Source organism: Anabrus simplex, chromosome 2, assembly GCF_040414725.1.
Source record: "Anabrus simplex isolate iqAnaSimp1 chromosome 2, ASM4041472v1, whole genome shotgun sequence".
NCBI classification, from domain to species: domain Eukaryota; kingdom Metazoa; phylum Arthropoda; class Insecta; order Orthoptera; family Tettigoniidae; genus Anabrus; species Anabrus simplex.
Window position 1 is genome coordinate 637877400 of NC_090266.1, and position 19390 is coordinate 637896789.

The window sequence follows — 19390 nt, forward strand, 5'->3', positions numbered from 1 at the left end:
TGTTTTATGTCTGTGAATTTGTGATTATAGTCATGTATATGCTGTCCTACAGCTGAAAATTGATTGCATTTCAGGGCATTGACGTGTTCCGAGTACCTTATATTAAAATTTCTCCCGGTCATTCCAACGTAAGTAGAATTACAACTGTTGCAAATGATCCTGTATACTCCTGATTTTGAATAACAATTGAACTTGTGTATGGATGTGGCATTATGTAAGACTTGTGCGTTCCTATTGTTTGTTTTGAAAGCTACTTTTACATCATGTTCCAATGTCTAAAAGAGACCTCAAAAATGAGTTGAACACTATTCATAATATAACTAAATCCAATGGGTACAACAGTTTCTGTATAGAAAATATAATCAATAAATATAAATACTGCCCTTCTACCACCTTGAAAAAAGGTAAGAAAAACAACTCCTCTCTTTCTATCTTTACCTTCAGTTAACGAATCTACCAGGACACCAACATCTTTAAAGAGGCAGCATGAGAGCATCTCATTTTATTACTTTGATTGATGATGAAACAACATCTAACAGTTCTCCGTCAGCTAGTGGTTATTTACAGCGGTGTCCAATGGCTTGCATATGGCTAACACCACTCAAATAGATTTGGTGATGAACTACGGGATTAACAATTACCAGTTCCCGTTTACTATTGAATTATTAATGATTAGCAGTATTAGAACTAACAGTTCAGTGTATATAAATTAATACTTGAAATAGTCTCAATGATGAGCATACTCAAAATGTTGGAACCTAATTTAATCATAATTTCATCTCAGTTTTAAATGTCAATTTGTATATATTTGTTTCATTTGTTTTATGTCAATTGTGTGCATGTACATTTGTTTACTTATTACATGTTTCACATTAAGGCTGAAGATGGCCAGCCCCTGTCAAAACTAGTCCCTAATTAATGTAATTTAGAATATTACATATTATGGTATTGAAAAGTGGACCATTGCTACATTAATTTAATAATTATATTGTACTTACAATTCAGTACAGATCAGAACCATGAAGTTTAAAACCTATGATGGTTTTCCATGGATTCCCATTTTCACATCAGGCAAATGCTGGGGCTGTCCCTTAATTAAGGCCACGGCCGCTTCCTTCCCACTCCTAGGCCTTTCCTGTCCCATCGTCACCATAAGACCTATCTCTGTTGGTGCAACGTAAAGCAAATAGCAAAAAATAAAATAAATAAAAAATAGACAACAAGCATCAGGATTGTGCTTTGGAATCCCTTGGTCAGTAATACTGTTGTTTTAAGGTAGTTTCTGTGAATGTGGGACATTGCAGGTCGAATCCACTGATTGTTTTAAGTTCCTAATCATTGTTCATCGTCGTCTTTTTGAATTCTAGTCAGTGGATTGATTTTGGAATTATTTTTAACTTTCAGTGTTGTGAGTTGGATCTGCTGATTATTTTAAATTCATGTGCATACATTCTTCATCATCATGTTTTGAATACTGGTCAGTGGATGAATTTTGGATTTTTAAATTGTCATTACATTTCATCTTTTATACCATTAGGGACCGATGACCTAGACGTTAGGCCCCTTTAAACTGCTAGCATCATCATCCTCATCAGACTTTTTCGCAGAGCTAGCATGTCTCTTCTGGACAGGCTTTCCAGAGTCCGTTGATAATGCACGGATGTCTGTTTCCTAAGGCACATTTTAGGAGTCCATTGGGTGCCTTCACCGGAATGTCAGTAAAAGGAATTGCATTGATTCCACTTTCCATCTCCATTCTCTCTAAGAACAGACGAGTCGAACGAGAGGTGGGGCTGGATGCTTTATCTTGATGTACCCATACCTGATTTTTTTACCCTCCCATACAGTGGTTAGGGGCCAATGACCTTCGATGTTAGGCCCCTTAAAACAACAAGCATCATCATCATCATCATCACCCATACAGTGGTGGGATATCTCTGTTGTAATAGGGTGTTAAAACCTCTTGCTGATTAGTATATAGAGTTCACCTTCACATTATTAGCAACAGGGCAAATGGTTAACTTGCCATTTTAGCAGTATCCAGCGATGATCATGAAATTCCTTGGAAAACTTTCCTGGCATTCTTTATACAATGTTTGATCATTTTTTGTCTCTAGGGTGGTAGTAAATCAAGCGGGGTTGTTACAGTCGCTAAGGTACACATATGTTTCATCTAATGTCACCACAATTTTCCATCTGTCCCCTGCCAGAAAGCCCTCTCACAGCTTTGTAGCGTTATTGCAACGTTCCGAAATGTGATGAGGCAACTGCTTGTGAACTTGGCACATATACTGCTTTTCTAAATGCAGATCCTTCTTGATTGTGATGTTAATTGTTGAAAGAGACATTCCCAACTTAACATTTGATAGTCCTTTGGGGGTAGGGTTACCACCTGAGACAAGGGCCTTCACTTTCCTCACAACTTCTAGTGTACGGCTGGTGGCTGTTCGTGGATTTGCCTGTTTTTCCCCCTCTGAATTTAAGCCCGGTCGACCCTTGCCTCTTTTATTCAATACAGCACTGATCCTGTTCTTTGATATCAAGAAATCATGCTTCTTGCACATTCCTTGGATTGCAAAATAGTTACAAAGGGCGTACTATATTGTTTTACACTTTATTTTTTTCTACCCAAATGAAGTACATTACACATCGGTTGTTAGGTCCACCTTCTCAATATAATCTCCTTGTAACTGTATGCACTTTTGCCATCGATGTGTCAGTCTTTCCAGACCTTCCTGAAACCATTCTTTCGGAGTGCTGCGTACCCATGCCTTGACAGCTGTGTTCAGTTCTGCAAAATCCGCAAAATGGCGACCACGCACAGGTTTCTTCATGTTCTCGAACATGTGATAATCACTTGGTGCCAAGTCGGGAGAGTATGGGGGTGTGGCAGCACCGTGAATCCCATTTGATCAATAGCAGCGGTGGTCCCTCGGCTAGTGTGGGGCCAGGCATTGTCATGTTGCAGAAGCACACCTTTAGCCCATTTTCCTAGCCGCTTAGTTTGAATGGCATGACGTAAGCGCTTAAGGGTTGCCACACATGCTGCACTGTTAATCGTGGCCCCAACTTCCAGCCGGTCAATGAGGATGATGCCCTTTGTGTCCCAGAACACTGTCACCATTCGCTTGCCAACTGATGGCACTGTTCGACATTTCATTAGCGGTGGATTCCGCTATGCTTCCATTATGGAAAATTCTAAATTCCTGTGGAGGGAATTAGATAATTTTCACCAATGGAGCATGTCAACAATGTCAAAAAACATATCAGATGTAAGGGTTTTCAGGCGTTTGCTCTATTAACCAATGTTTCGTCTTAGGTCTGACACCAGACTAATCAGAGCGGGATGTGTCAGACCCTACCCACTGACGCTGGGGTGTATGCAGGTCAGACCTAAGACGAAACGTTAGTTAATAGAGCAAACGCCTGAAAACCCTTACATCTGATATGTTTTTTGACATTCTTCCATTATCGTAATCTATAATCTTCATTTCCGTATTGACAAATTGCACAATTAAAAATAGGAGAGGATTTCCACCAATCAATACTTATTTATTGCATATATTAAGCTACAGGACCGGTTTTGACCTCATATACAAGGTCATCTTCAGCTGAACCATAAATACATATTTATATAATGAAGCTTTGATTAAGATTGTGTTGTTAAAGGAATGCTATATGATGATGATGATGTACATTTAGTCACATACAAATGGGGCATGTCTTAGCGTGAACTAGCGTATATGTAATTCTGTACAATATTGCAACTGCATGTCTAAAATATTATGTTGAAGGTCTTAAAATTAGTGTATAAAACATATCTTTACTTAAACTAACATATATATATATATATATATGTACAAGATAAATACAACATATAAAAGCACTTCATGCATATGAACATTCGTTCTTGCTTGTTGGTCAATACATCGACTAACTTCCGTATTTAAGTCTTATTTACAGTTGTACACTTCAGCTGCTATTCTTGGAGTTTGTAAAATTGCATGGGTAAAAGATTTTGTCTTCGTGTGTATATGTGGGATAAATTTATTTATTCAACGATTTCCCACAAAGCACTACATATTCTTAGCTAATAAAACAGTACGGAACTCAATAGATTTTTGTAATAGGACAAAAGGATTAAAGATTGAACCATATCACAAACTCGCATCATTTGACATAATAAACATGTACCCGAACATTCCCACAAAATGAACAATAGAAATCATTGAATCTAACCTAAAAAGTCATAGCAATCTAAGCACTTTGGAAATAGAAGAGTTCATTAAATTACTTAATTTTGCCATTAGTAACAACTACTTTAAATTTCATGATACTATCTATCAGCAACAGGGTTTACCGATGGGATCTCCCACTTCTGGTATAATCGCCGAAATTTACATAGACTATTTAGAGCACACATTCATTAACAAAATAGACCATATATTTTTTTGGTATAGATTTGTTGATGACATTTTTATCATCCTCGACAATAGGTCCACAAATGAAACTGATATATTAGATAAACTCAATACAATGATTCCCATATAAAATTTACCATGGAAACCGAAAACAATCGCAAACTGAACTACCTGGACATAACAACAACTAGACATGATGACCACCTTACTTACAGAATATACAGAAAACCCACGCATACCTCAAATACAATTAAAATGTATTCCTTTCACCCCAACACACACAAAAGAGCAGCCTACTATAGCATGATACACAGAGCATTCAATATACCGTTAACAAAAGAAGATCTAAACAAAGAATTACAGTTAATTCATGACATAGCTAAAAACAATGGATTCAAGAAAGAAATGGTTAACAAAATCATTCACAAAATAAAATCCCAACCCAAAACCAAACTAACAAAAGTAGACGAATCCAAGAAAGATTATGCACTCTTCACTTTCAATAATGTACACATATACCCCATAACTAACATTTAAAAAAAAAACCTAAGAATAGCATTCAGAACTACACACAATAGTACCAACATCATATACAACGTCAGGACAATCAACAGCAACAACAAATACAACCACTCAAGGGTATACCGTATCAAATGTAATAACTGCGAGACAAGTTATATCGGACGTACCGGTAGAAACTTCCTAACCCGATATAATGAACACACAAACGCAGTGAAACACAATCATTTTTCCTCAATAGGACAACATGTCGCAGACTATAAACACAGTTTTACAAACATCGATAACGATATGCAAATCCTAAACATAAACCCCAAAGGCCCCCTGCTCAACATAACAGAAGAATTTTACATCACTGTAGATCAGTACACCAATCCAAATTACAACATTAATGAAATCACAGAAAAAACTAACATCATCTTCAGTACAGTTATCCCCGCCCTAAAAAACCCTTACCTTAAGTTAATCGATAAACAGAACGCGACACGCAACAGAAAAACACCAAGTAACACACCCAGCTCCACCCCTGCCCCCACAACAACAACTCTCCCTACCCCTCCTCCCCTTCCCCTCACAGCAGCTAGTATGAGCCGAAGAAGAACACGAAGTAGTACATTACAAGCTCGCACGTCAAACACAACTCGGCTACACCAACAACAGTAAGTACATATTCCAATTCACACACATAACCCTTAGACATTCCTCCAACACAATATCACTTATAACTCAATCTTATCTTCCACAGATAAACATAACATCATTGCACAGCTACAAATGGGAAAGGAGCCACTACTTTGAACCCAGTGTCATCCAAATTTACGGACGCCACAGGACAACATGAATTGGTTCCAATAAAAAGGCAACACACACAGCAGAGCTGAACATATTTTAGTTGAATTTCATCCATACATTTGGCACCTTTTTTAAAATTGAAAGTGTTTTATCCCACATATACACATGAAGACAAAATCTTTTACCCATGCAATTTTACAAACTCCAAGAATAGCAGCTGAAGTGTACAACGGTAAATAACACTTAAATACGGAAGTTAGTCGATGTATTGACCAACAAGCAAGAACGAATCTTCATATGCATGAACTGCTTTTATATATTGTATTTATCTTGTACATACATATATATATGTATATATATAAGTTAGAAGTAAAGATATGTTTTATACACTAATTTTAAGACCTTCAACATAATATTTTAGACATGCAGTTGCAATATTGTACAGAATGACATATACGCTAGTTCACGCTAAGACATGCCCCATTTGTATGTGACTAAATGTACATCATCATCATATAGCATTCCTTTAACAACACAATCTTAATCAAAGCTTCATTATATAAATATGTATTTATGGTTCAGCTGAAGATGACCTTGTATATGAGGTCGAAACCGGTCCTGTAGCTTAATATATGCAATAAATAAGTATTGATTGGTGGAAATCCTCTCCTATTTTTAATTGTGCAATTCTTCCATTATATCGATTGTCGTTTCGTTTGTGGCTCATGGTTATGGAGCCATGTCTCATCACCAGTCACAAACCTAGCCATGAAGTCGGCTGGATCTTGATCATGGCGTTGCAAAAGTTCTCTGCACACGTCCACACGCCTCAGCTTTTCGTCTGCAGGCAAGAGTCTAGGTATCCACGTGGGTGACACCTTCACCAACTGTAAGTGGCCGAGCACAATCCGCTGCAGGGTGTTTCGTCTAATTCCTGTGGCTGCCTCCATTTCCGTAAATGTGATGCATTTGTTTCCTTGGACAGCCGTTTCGACCCGGGCAATGTTGGCTGGTGTTGACGCTGTCACATTCCTTCCAGAACTGGTTCCCGTTGTCCACCGATGTGCGCACTGTTTTCCAACCTTCCACCCTGTTATAATATGTCTTCTGTGACAGCGCATGTTCTCCACTGACTGCTACCAAGCGCTGATGAATTTCTGCAGTGGTCATGCCTTCTTTCCACAGGAACCAAGTCAAATAGCACTGTCCCTGACGGGTGCTTTCCATGTTGTCTGCTCCTACACTGACAGTGTTGTTATGAAATGGTTATGACGAGTGCATTCATTGGCCCCTGTGCACATGCTGCTACCAAACGGTGGAACAAGACACTAGTTACACGTCACCACCTTCAAAGGTGACATGTGAACCATACCCGGGCGTACTAAAAATAAACTGTAAAACAATATAATATGCCCCTCGTATATGTAGCATTGGAAAGGGCTGTTACATAGCACTCCCAGTAAGGGTCACTCCCCTTCGGCGTCGTTGCAGCTAATCTCACGAAACTCTACACACGTGTTCTCATTACTGATGTGAATCATCACTCCCTGTTTTGACATGCTCAAGTTGATAACTGTGCCGCCAGCGGCCTTCAAACTTGTCACCAGAGATCTCGAACGACCTTCTGTATTAATATATACTGTTTTGTTTCTCTTGATATTTCTATACTATTTCACTTTTCTTTGAAGAGATGAAAGAATGGCTGAGGGAGGCAGGTGAATTTGGGGTAAAGGGCATTGCATCTCATTGAATCTGCCATGGACTAGCAGCAAAGGAAAGTTGCATATCATTGTTAATCTTCTGCAGTGAATCACCTCCAAGCAATAGTGTTTCAGTTACACGCTGCAGTTTGCCATAGAAATATATTTTAAGGTTGCATACGAGAGATAGTGGGTTTAAATCCCACCATCGGTGGCACTGAACATGGTTTTCCGTGGTTTCCCATTTTCACACCTAGCAAATGCGGGGGTTGTACCTTAATTAAGGCCATGACTAGTACCTTCCCATTCTTCCGCTGCTCAAAATCTTTAATGTGTTAGCAAGGCATTGAAGAAGTAGCAAGAACATTTTTTTAAATGAAGATTTGTATCACCAGTGTTACTTGTAGATTTTTTTAAATGTGTCTGAAAAGGAAGAGCATGGCTGGATGAAGAAAACAGGGCTAATCCTATAGGAAATGGCTATACAGTGAAAATTCAAATGTCTGCATTCAAACTCGTACATGTTCATTGAAATAACTTCGTGGATAGGTTTTGTAATTACCAATGATGAGAATGATGTAATTAATAATTTCTTAAAAATATTACATATTTAATGACAATTTTGTATTTTCTTGGTATATTTATTGACTATATAATCTTTGTTCTTTTTCTTTTATGTGCTAATGTCTCCATCTGTTGTAAATTTGTTTTAGGACCAGCTGTCTCACTCTTCCAGCAGCCATATTTTAATTTAATGCAGAAAGCATTGAGGCCTGGAGGTATCGTCTGTTCTCAAGTGGGCACTGTTTGGGGTAACATCGAACATGTCGTTGAGACTCTTCGGTGTTGCCAGACGTCTTTCAGTTCTGCTGCTTTGGCTTATGCTGCAGTACCAACTTATCCCACTGGACAGATTTCTTTTGTGCTAGGAAGTCTTGATAAGGTAAAGTTTTATGCCTGCTTGATTTGTTGACCAGCCTCTGTTTATCATATAATGATATCTGTATACATACAGAAGTCAGTCAGTCAGTCAGTCAGTCAGTATTGATCTACATTTAGAGCTGTCAGCCAAGATGACAGATTCCCTATCAATTGTTTACAGGATATTTATCGAACATTTCCGTTCATAAATTATTCCAATCCCTAATTCCTCTTCCTATAAATGAATATTTGTCTTCGGATTCCAACTTTACCTTCATATTATGATCTTTCCTACTATTAAAAGCTCCATTCTAGCTTATTTGTCTACTAATATTATTCCACACTTTCTCTCCACTGACAGCGCAGAACATTGCTCTTATTGGGGAAGCTCCTTGCTTATAAGTCTTCCCACCCCATTGTTTGCAACATTTCCGTAATGCTACTCTTTTGCCTGAAATTGGAAAGAACAGATTATGCTGACTTCCATTGGATCTTTTCCCTTTCTTGTATCAGGTAATGCCATATACTGAAACCTTACTCTAATTGAGATCGTACCAAAGACCTACATGCCCTCTGCTTTACATCCTTACTGCAATCCCTAAATACCCTCATAACCATATGAAGAGATCTGTAACCTTTCTTTACAATCGTGTTAACATGATTGCCCCAATGAAGATCATTCCTTATATTAACACTAAGTACTTACAATTAATTAATTTCGTGTGGCTATTTCTAGCCGGGTGCAGCCCTTGTAAGGTAGACCCTCCAATGAGGGTGGGCAGCATCTGCCATATGTAGGTAACTGCATGTTATTGTGGTGGAGGATAGTGTTATGTGTGGTGTGTGAGTTGCAGGGATGTTGGGAACAGCACAAACACCGAGCCATTGGAATTAACCAATGAAGGTTAAAATCCCTGACCCACCCAGGAATCGAACCTGGGACCCTCTGAACTGAAGGGCAGTACGCTGACCATTCAGCCAACGAGTTGGACAGTACTTACAGTAATCCCCATGAAGTACCATCTCCACATCAACACTGTAATTAAAAGTGAGAGTACTTCTCCTATTGGTGAAACTTATAACCCTACTTTTCATCCCATTTACCATCATACCATTGTCTGCTGTCCATCTCACAACATTGTTGAGGTCTTTTTGTTGTTGCTCACATTCCTGCAGTTTTATTACTCTTTACAGTATAACATCATGCCCCTAACGTATTATCTGTGATTCCAGTTCTTAAACAAACAAACATACTCTCTCTCTCTCTCTCTCTCTCTCTCTCTCTCTCTCTCTCATTTTTGATGTAGAAATTGCCTTGCTTCTTCCAGTTATTATTATAAGCTGATCAAATATTATATCATGATCATTTATATTAGCACAATATTTTTATTTTGACCACCTTTATGTATTCAACCGTTTAATCCTCTCCAAATCCCTCTTCTTAATACACCATTCTCCTCGCTTCAGGAGTAAATGTCACCTGAGCACATCATAGCTTAATAGAAGGCAATTTTAGTCAAGCTACCCAAAGATTATTTTTTACAATCTTATTAGGTATTTACTTTACTATTCTACAAGCCTATGAATATATTGAAGCCCCTTTTGCAACATTCTCAAAGACTACGTTCAGTGACACCAGGGTATAATATGTGCATACTGAGGGATTGTTGTGTTAGTGATTTATTTGTGACGGACATCGGGGATCAGATGGCACTCAGGAGGCCTGTGTGTGCGCACTCTGTTTTGACTCTGTAGGCAGGAACTGTGCTAAGGTTCGGGGTGAACGGTGTTCGCACCATTCATTCTAGGGTACAACCATGCCCGCCGATTAGTACGTGCTCCTGTTGAAGAACTGCAGCCATTTGAACGGGGTTGCATTGTGGGCCTGCAGAAATCTGGATGGACATAGCGACGGATTGCTGCACATGTTGGTCACAATGTATTGGTGGTGTGTCGCTGCTTTCAACAGTGGTCTGTGGAACATTCCCACACCCGTAGACCAGGCTCCGGGCGTCCGCGTAGTACAGGTGCATGTCAAGATCAACACATTGTCCGAGCAGCGGTGGTCGACCAAACATCATTTAGGAATGAAATCTGGTCACATGTTGCACCTGCTGTGTCACCAAGGACCATTGGGAACCGTCTGCTTGCATCAGGATTACGATCACACGTGCCTCTGGCTAGGCTACTACTGACACCATAACACCGCCAAGCATGGCTACTCTGGTGCCATGAAAAAGTAGACTGGAGAGGGGAATGGCGCTCTGCTGTCTTCAGTAACGATAGTAGGTTCTGTCTGTATGCAAGTGATGGACGTACTCATGTATGGTGTAGACCTGATGAGCAGCCTATTCCAGAGTGCATTCGCCCATGACACCTAGGTACCACCCCAGGCTTCATGGTGTGGAGGGCCATCAGTTACAACTCGTGGTCACAGTTGGTGTTTCTGCAAGGTAACGTGACCAGTGCCCGCTACATTGCACAGGTTATTGTCGCCGTGCTGCTGCCATTTATTCGATAAGAAGGTAATGTGCTTTATCAGCTGGACAGTGCACGTTCGCATACAGCTGCTGCAATGCCACGTGCCTTATGTGGTGTACAACAAATGCCCTGGCTAGCAAGATCACCGGATCTCTCACTAATTGTACACATATGGGGCATGATGAAATGGGAACTTACATGTTCTCCAGATCCTGCAAGAACCATTGCCATATTGGATCAAAACATGCAAGATGCTTGGGATAATCTATCGCAGGATGCAAGTCCTCACCTTAACGATCATTTGTGCGTGCAAATACACACCTGCAGTGCTGCCAGGGGAGGGGGGAGGGGGGATGTATTGATGTGAATGTTAGGGCACCCTTTACCGTGACGTGTGTTTCATTTTGTCTGAATTTTTAATCATATACTCCTGCAATGATGAACTACCTGTCACATCGCTTGTGAATAGAATGACTTAATCCCGGATGTTGCAAATTCCCCCCACACCCCTGGCAGTGTATCAGAAAACACAAAAGTGTTCATCACCCTTTCTTTTGTATAGACTTTGTACCGGTACGTATATCAATGTGCTGCTGCAGGTGGAAATTACAAAAACCACTTAGTGACACCATCATCAGCTGACCATAAGTAGCTGGAATGTGTGTGATGTTTACATACATAATATGTATATGAATATATTATATTCAATCATTTTACAGTGGCCCTCTATTGCCGAATCCCTTTCTATGTATTTGTCTAAAGCCATTATTAGGATCTAAGACCACATTCCCTATGTATTGATCCGGTCATGTTTGTGATGTAGATAGCTGCGGTGATGGATCACCACTGGAATGAGGAGTAGAACCTTGTGTCCCTGTACATTCTCTATCCCAAGTTTTGTTTTGTTTTGTTTTTGACACAGTATATGATACCTGTGTATGTTTTTTCAGCTAATTTCTTATCTACCCCCTTTACAATTAATATAGTTTTGGCTTTACTCAATAAAACCACTAGTGGTTGGGTATAACGTGAAAGCGGAACCCAATAAATAAATTAAGAAGGCGAATAAGTAGAATAAGAATCATTTTACAAAGCTGTCTTCAGATGATTATTTTTTAATGTCATAATGTTCGGCAGAACTATATGTTTGTTGTTGGCTACATTAATAGATACTGTGATACAAAGATTTTCTTCGCGACCTCATGAAATGCTTTTGAAAAGACGGTGGATCATAGCAGTAAAGCACAAGAAGTAATTCGGGATTTATATGTTTAAATAATACAAAATAATTCTTTACAACGTGTATTTTAACCATTTTACAAATAGGTTAACAATTAGAAACAAATTATTATAACAATGTTACATTTGCAAAGCAAGCTGCAGTAGGCCATCTTTTTAGAGCACACACGTCATAATAGATACACATTGCATTGTATTGCCATAGTCTTAATTATAGCGAGTAGAATAATAATAATAGTATACCTTACTGTATTACACACCAAAGTGTGAAATTTTGTAGTCTTCCGTTACAACCTAACGGAATGGATTTGGAAACGCAGTAGACAAATATAATTACACAAATATGCCTCCATTACGCAATATCAGTAGCTCACAGAAATACCGTATTTTACATCCGTAAATTCATGTCCTCGTCTTGAGGTGGTGCATTTCTTTTCAAGCACACCCCTAATGGAAATGAGCTTCAAGCACCGTTTTAACCACATACCAATTTCTGGCAGTGTCAGGATTCAGGCCCGGGCCTCCGAGGAAGGCAGCTAGTAGCGCCAACCGTTATATTACAGAGGTGGACTTGATCATATTATAAATAAAGATATACAATATAAATAATCATTTATCGACAACTTTAAGTGATTCTGAAATTTTCTTCTCATGCATAATTTTTTATAGTTTACATGCAGTTTCATTATCAGGAATTTCAATAGGTCCAACATTAAACCTGAGTCTTTGTATCAGAAAAAGTTCCTCTACTCTCTTCCCCCCTCCCCCCTCTGTTGTAGTTCTCTTTCCCTACGTTTGAGATGCGAGGTCGAGACCATTCACACGGTCAACCAGTATGCGAGGTGACACGTTCTGAGAAAATGCATAAACAACAACAGCTGAAATATGGTTACATTTCATGGAAACATTTATTCACCTTCATGAAATAATGATTGTTAGTAAGGCTTTCCTTAGAAAACATGGTTATGTATAAAATTAATTAAAATTTAAATTTAAAATTAATCGCCTCCCTAGCAGCGTTAACCTATGCTAACATGATATCGTATTAGAAATAGACCAAGGCTATTTTTCTGAAGACAACATTGTTGAATGTGTATATGAACACTAATCTCGTTATCACCACTAATAATACATAAATTACTGCATTGCCTCTATCGGGAAATGGTAGGATATCTAGGGAACCAATGTTTCTTTCTGTTGCTGTTGCTATTTCCTGCGAACCATTTTTTCTTGTAAATTTATTAAATGACCACTTTCTGCAAGTTTGGAATAATGTGGCCAATTGTTGTTGCATAAAACACTCTAAAATCCCAGTTATTATTTAGTCGGTCATGGCAGCAAACAGTGAGACTACAGCGGATATGTGCACGGTGAAACGCATTAACTTGCAATGATAATACCAATATACCAGATTCCCTATTGGGGTCAACATCTATATCATTAACTTGCAATGTTCGCCACTCATAGCGCAACGGTGCATTTCTCCCATCAGTGCATAAAGTCTATGCTGGGGCTACCATAGCAACTCTCCATTCATTTGGTGTAGCTCTTTTGTGGAAACAATAATCAGATAAGTACTTCAAATAGTGCACTATATCCCAACTCATTGCCTTTAGTATTTCCCAAGAAATGTTATTAATCCCAGCTGCCTTTCTACCTTTCAACCTTCGTATCTTTTTGTAAATTTTATTTATTATAACACGAGGGCTGTAAATAAAGTAGTGACAGTATTGATAGAACTCAATATTTAATGATCTAACAAGTACATTACATTCCTTCACTGTAGTCAGTCACCTGCAAAGTCTGTTACCTTCTGCAAAATGTTGGGAAGCCATAGGGGACCATTGGCAAGGTGTTTTATGATGTTGACAGCGATGGAGCGCCCTGCTGCGCAGAGTATAGATGTCACGTCAGGAAATCAGCGGCCTTGGAGGTGCTCCTTCAACTTCCGAAAGAGGTCGAAGTCACAAGGACTCGCTTCTGGTGAGTACGTAGGGTGTTCTAAGACCTTCCAATGCCACCATTGCAATAAGAGCTGGACACTGTTTGTCGTTGTCATGCAACACGATAGGGCGATCGTCTTGCATTAAACTTGGACTTAGTGCCACATTGCCGGATGCAGATGTTGCCCTAGAAATCGGCAATAGTAGTCTCTGGTGACGGTTTGTCCCTCAGGCACAGCATGCATAAGAATAACACGCTCGTAGTCGTATGCCACAGTTGGCATAAACTTCACCTGACTGGATTCCTGTCGCATTTTCTGTGGATGTGTCGAACCTGGGTGACGCCATTCATACGATTACCACATTAATTCAGGCTAGTAGGCTTGTGCCCATACATCATCAGTGGCAATAATGCGCTGCAGAAATGCGTCTCCTTCATTGCGGTATCTGTCCAGGTGGATGTCAGCCAGTGCATGTGAGTGTCATTTCTGTATGTCGGTCAGTTGATGTGGAACCCAACGGGATGCAATTTTCCTCATGTTAAGACATTTTGTCAGTGTGTGCCATACCATTTGACGATTGAAACCAACCTCTACGGATAATTCCCGGACAGTCTATCCATGGTCTATGGAAACGAGACCATTCACAATGTCAATCTGATCTTGAGGAATGGACGGCCGACCTGTATGGTGCAAACCCAACCGGATGCTCGTCAAATGCACACTACACATCGACAACAGTGCCATCTGATCACTCCCATATCCTATTTGCAACATGCCCAATTTCCTGCGAGAGTCTGGACTACATTGCCACTATTTTATTTGCAGCCGTCGTAGATAAATTTTGGTACTTTGCCAGTATTAGTCATATCCTCAACCTGGAAATTATCCTTGTATCCAATTATCTTTATATACGGCTGACTGAATCCTTTTTCCTTCTGTAGGTCCTCGCATATACACTCACCCTGTGGGATGTCCTTCCTGGAACCTGTTTCTGCCTTAACACTTTAGCGTCAACGTGTACATTTGCTCTTTTCGTGGTAAACTGCTGAAATGCGATATACATTTCTCAGGTTGTTGTCGGCTACGGATGTTCGTAATTTCATTTGTAGATGATAATCAAAGACATAATTCATGTTCAAAGTTACTATTTTTGTGTCCCCCCATTGGGGTGACACATGGTTATCAGGTTGACTATGCAACAGAGAAAGCGCTCGTCACCCCTACAGGGGTGACAGCCTTTTTACCTTTGTTGTTGTGGAACACTGTGCTCTGTATTGGGAGCTGTTGATTTACGTGCCTTTCAACGAGTTCCTTTTAATTTACAGTTTTGTGACAAGAATTTAATAATGTTATGTGTTTCTGTGTTGAGTAAGCCATGATTACCGATATAGAGATAGAAGAACAACTTGAAAAGGGTTCGAATGTTGAATCAAGAGATGTTGATATTTAGGATTTGCAATGTGATGCCACCTTTTCCGAGTCGGAATTCGACAGTAGTTTGTGTAGTGAGGACACTAGCAAAGATTCCGGAGCTGCATCAGGCAATGATTCAACCAAATCACCAGCCAGTGACAATTATTGGGGAACACTCTCAGGTTTGCAGAAACATTGTATTTATTTACACATAGCCCTGGTTTACAATTTCATCTGAGTGCTAAATCTCAACCAATGTGTAAGAATAAAGCAATAATAAACTCCAATCCACATTATTTTCCTTCCCATTAATAATTTAATTCTGATGGTTGCGTTAACGGTTGAACAGTATTGTGAAATCCTCAATGAAGTTGTGGTGCCATTGAAGCAGAGTTTTCAAAGGAATGGGCACTGCGCTGCACTCTATGAACACCTTACGTGAACAAGCAATGCAATACAACAGCGAGTGGTAGCGCTAGTTTCGTGCGACAGCCTGAAGTTGAGAGGCCTGGACACACTACCGTGTCACCCCGTGACATACTATATTTTGTATGAGGGTCCATCACCCCACATAGGGTGACATCGTCTTCAAAGTATTAAAGTACCTATACATATCCTTCCTTTCATTTTTTCCCTATATGTACATGGTGAGTCAGGAATACAGCTATATGTTTGATTGATTGCTTATGTTTGATTATAACATTTACAGGTGGAAGAATGGCACGGTTGGAAGGTCGAGGCTCCTTAGTATCAACACAAAGCAATGCAACAACAAAATTGGTTACATTGTTAACCAAAATGGGACCGAATTCGCAGCAGCAGGTTACCGTAGCTACATGGTGACTGCTTTTCAAAATGATCGGGAGACTGTGAGATGCGAGAGACGAGATTTTTAACATAATATTGCTACTATCGACTGTGGGAAAGTTGAGGTAATGGCTGCTGACAACGGGAAACATTCAGTAGGGAAGACCTCGCAGCAGCACTGATGCAGCAACAACAGAATGAATCATGGAAGTATTGGAGAATATCCCTCAGAAATCAACACGCCAAAGTGCACTTGAACTTGACATCAGTCAGTGCAGTGTGTCTCATCGTTTGCGACGTAGAAGTACAGAGCTTATAAGTCGATTCATGTTCATGAACTGAGTGAAGATGTCCCTGGCAGCCTGTTGCAACTGAGTGAATTTGTGTTAAAGGAATGTGAAATTGACGAATCTTGGTACAAAAAAAAAAATTGCAATTTTCAGACGAAGCTGTGTTCCACGTGAATGGGAATGTTAATTGCTATATCTGTCATTATTGAAGAAAAACATGAAATACAGATCAGTGACAGTTTGGGCAATGATTAGATGGGAAGAATTGCCGGGCATACGAATTTTGGGAGCAACAGTTAATGGTGATCAGTATTGTGAAATCCTCAATGAAGTTGTGGTGCCATTGAAGCAGAGTTTTCAAACCAACATTGCTTATTTCAGCAGGATGGTGCACCCACTCACTACGTATTGCGGTGAGGGAAATTTTGAATCGAAATTACCAAACAGGTGAGTGGTAAGTAAGAGGGCCAACAGAATGACCAGCTCACTTTCCCAATCTCACAGCCTGTGATTATTGGTTGTTTGCCGGGCTGAGTGGCTCAGACGGTTGAGGCGCTGGCCTTCTGACCCCATCTTGGCAGGTTCAATCCTGCTCAGTCTGGTGGTATTTGTAGGTGCTCATACGTCAGCCTTGTGTTGGTAGATTTACTGGCACGTAAAAGAACTCCTGCGGGACAAAATTCTGGCACCTCGGTGGCTCCGAAAACTGAAAAAGTAGTTAGTGGGACGTAAAGCCAATAACACTACTGATTATTGGTTGTGGGAGCATTTGAAGGATAAAAGGTATGTTCAAAAACCACAAGACATCAACATGCTGAAAACTAATTGAGGGAGAAATTCATGCTATACCATTGTTCATGTATCAGAAAGCAATGAGTAATTTTCCAAAGCGCTGTTGACTATGCTGTGATGTTAACGGCGGAGTGTTAAAGCCAGTTATCTAACGTGGCATTATTGACTGTTTTGTTGTTGCATTGTTGTGTGTTGATTATCTAACAGGGTCAATCTTCTATCTGTAAGGGTTATAATTAAACATAAGCAATCGATCAAACATACAGCCGTATTTCTTACTCATCCTCTATATGACTGCCAATTATGCTTGCCATCATGTTATTCTTAGCTGACATTTTTTTCTAAATTTCATTACCTAGTGAGTTCCTTCAGTCTCTCCTTACTTCCACAACAATTCTTACCTCTATTTCTTTCTAACTTGCACCTCCTTCTTAACCTCTTTACTTCTTTTTTATAATATAGTGGATCTTTACCATTCTTTACCACCTTTAAAGGTACATAGCTGTTTTCACACTCCTCAGTAACCACGAACCTACTACACTGGCGTAGCAGGGGGAAAGGTGATACTCCCACGTGGCGCGTCCCAGGTGGCGGAACTTGAGGGAAATAAAATACCTTTTGCGGACGAAATACACAACCCCCTGTGGGTGGAGGATGCAGACGAATAATACACCCATGGAATCCCCTGCCTGTTGTAAGAGGCGACTCAAAGGGGCGACCAAGGGATGATTGTATTAGAACCATGAAACTACTTGTGATTAGTACCACCACGCAGGGAACACCATGAGTCGCTTTTACTTGCGCATAGTACCACTATGTTAGGTAGCAAAAATGTTTGTGATTATTAGCAAGAGTGCATTGCCGACTTCTACAATACCTGTGATTAGTAGCACTTTAGGAGCGACACCATGGTTTTGGCTTGCCTATGATTATACTCCGTACGGCTCTACTTCTAAATTGACGTTTTGGCAGATTTTGTCTCTGTCTGGTGGTTATGCGCTGAAGCATAGACATCCAACCAATCCCATGCTGCAATTCATATCGATTTATATCGGCAGAGCAGGATCTCGAAACCTAGTTGCCAACTCTAATATTTACATTCACCACATGTATGGTATTCGGTACGGTTCGTGATCTTTTGCATTTTCCTTCAATATTTAGTGTGTTTTTCATATTGTTGGAGGGTTCCAGTGACTCTGAGATCAGTAGAGTGTTCCGTTTGTAGGCCATAACCTCCTTTCTGTGCCAGCCATTAGCCGTTAAGCCTCATTCACAATGCAAACGTAATGTAACGTAAACTTAAAATTAACGTTAATTCAGAAGTTAGCGGCCATCTTATCTAATAGAACCATTCACAATGCGCCGATGTAAACTTCACTGCGAATCCATAAAGTTAAGGGATTGCAAACTCCAAGCTCTTGCAGTTAATTTAACATTAACTTTAAGAACCAGCCAATCAGGGCAGAGGTAAACATTGTATTTTGTGCACGATATAATGACTTCTTTCGATGAAACACTTGTAATTCTCTTTCAAAACAATCTTTGGAGAAAGAATTACAAAGACGCTGTACCGAAAAAATTGTAGGTGGAAATAAATATCCTGTAGTAATGAAATCTGACGGTAAATGGCGGGAGACAAGATCGCAGCGCTGGCGAACGGACGAGAGACAATCCCTGTCATAAATAAAACAGTGTCCCTGTATATTTCTTAACATTATACGGACTACTAGTTTACGAAAACGATATCATCCAAACAAATAGATCCAAACACCTCATCGGGGTGTGATAGATAGGGGCATAGATGTCGGTAAAGGAGACCTTACATTTCTTTTTATTCGAAAATGGAAGTAAATCGTAAGAAAGGCAAACAGTTCAGGTTTCATCCACATGTCCAAAACGAACTGATGCGGGTCATTTCTTACATTAGATTACCGAAATCGCACTGAGGTAACCTTCTTTGATTCAAGGGATTAACCCATTTTCTGCACAGTTGTTTAGATCGCCTTTTCGTCTTTTCCCAGGAGCAAAGCAATAGATGTTGAAGTAATATGAATTCCGCTACCACGTTGT

At 39.8% G+C, this 19390-nt stretch overlaps 1 protein-coding gene across 5 annotated transcripts in view; it reads left to right on the plus strand.

Annotated features, from left to right (window-relative positions):
- Positions 1-19390, plus strand: part of LOC136862981 (spermidine synthase) — a 281341-nt gene that overhangs the window by 189204 nt on the left and 72747 nt on the right. For all 5 annotated transcript variants that reach the window (XR_010859107.2, XM_067139285.2, XM_068225830.1 and 2 more), the window contains one exon: positions 8146-8375. Coding sequence is in view for 4 of the 5 variants with exons in the window: in XM_067139285.2 (XP_066995386.1) it covers positions 8146-8375 (230 nt within the window). In the remaining variant the exon portion in view is untranslated. The remainder of the gene's footprint in view (positions 1-8145; positions 8376-19390) is intronic.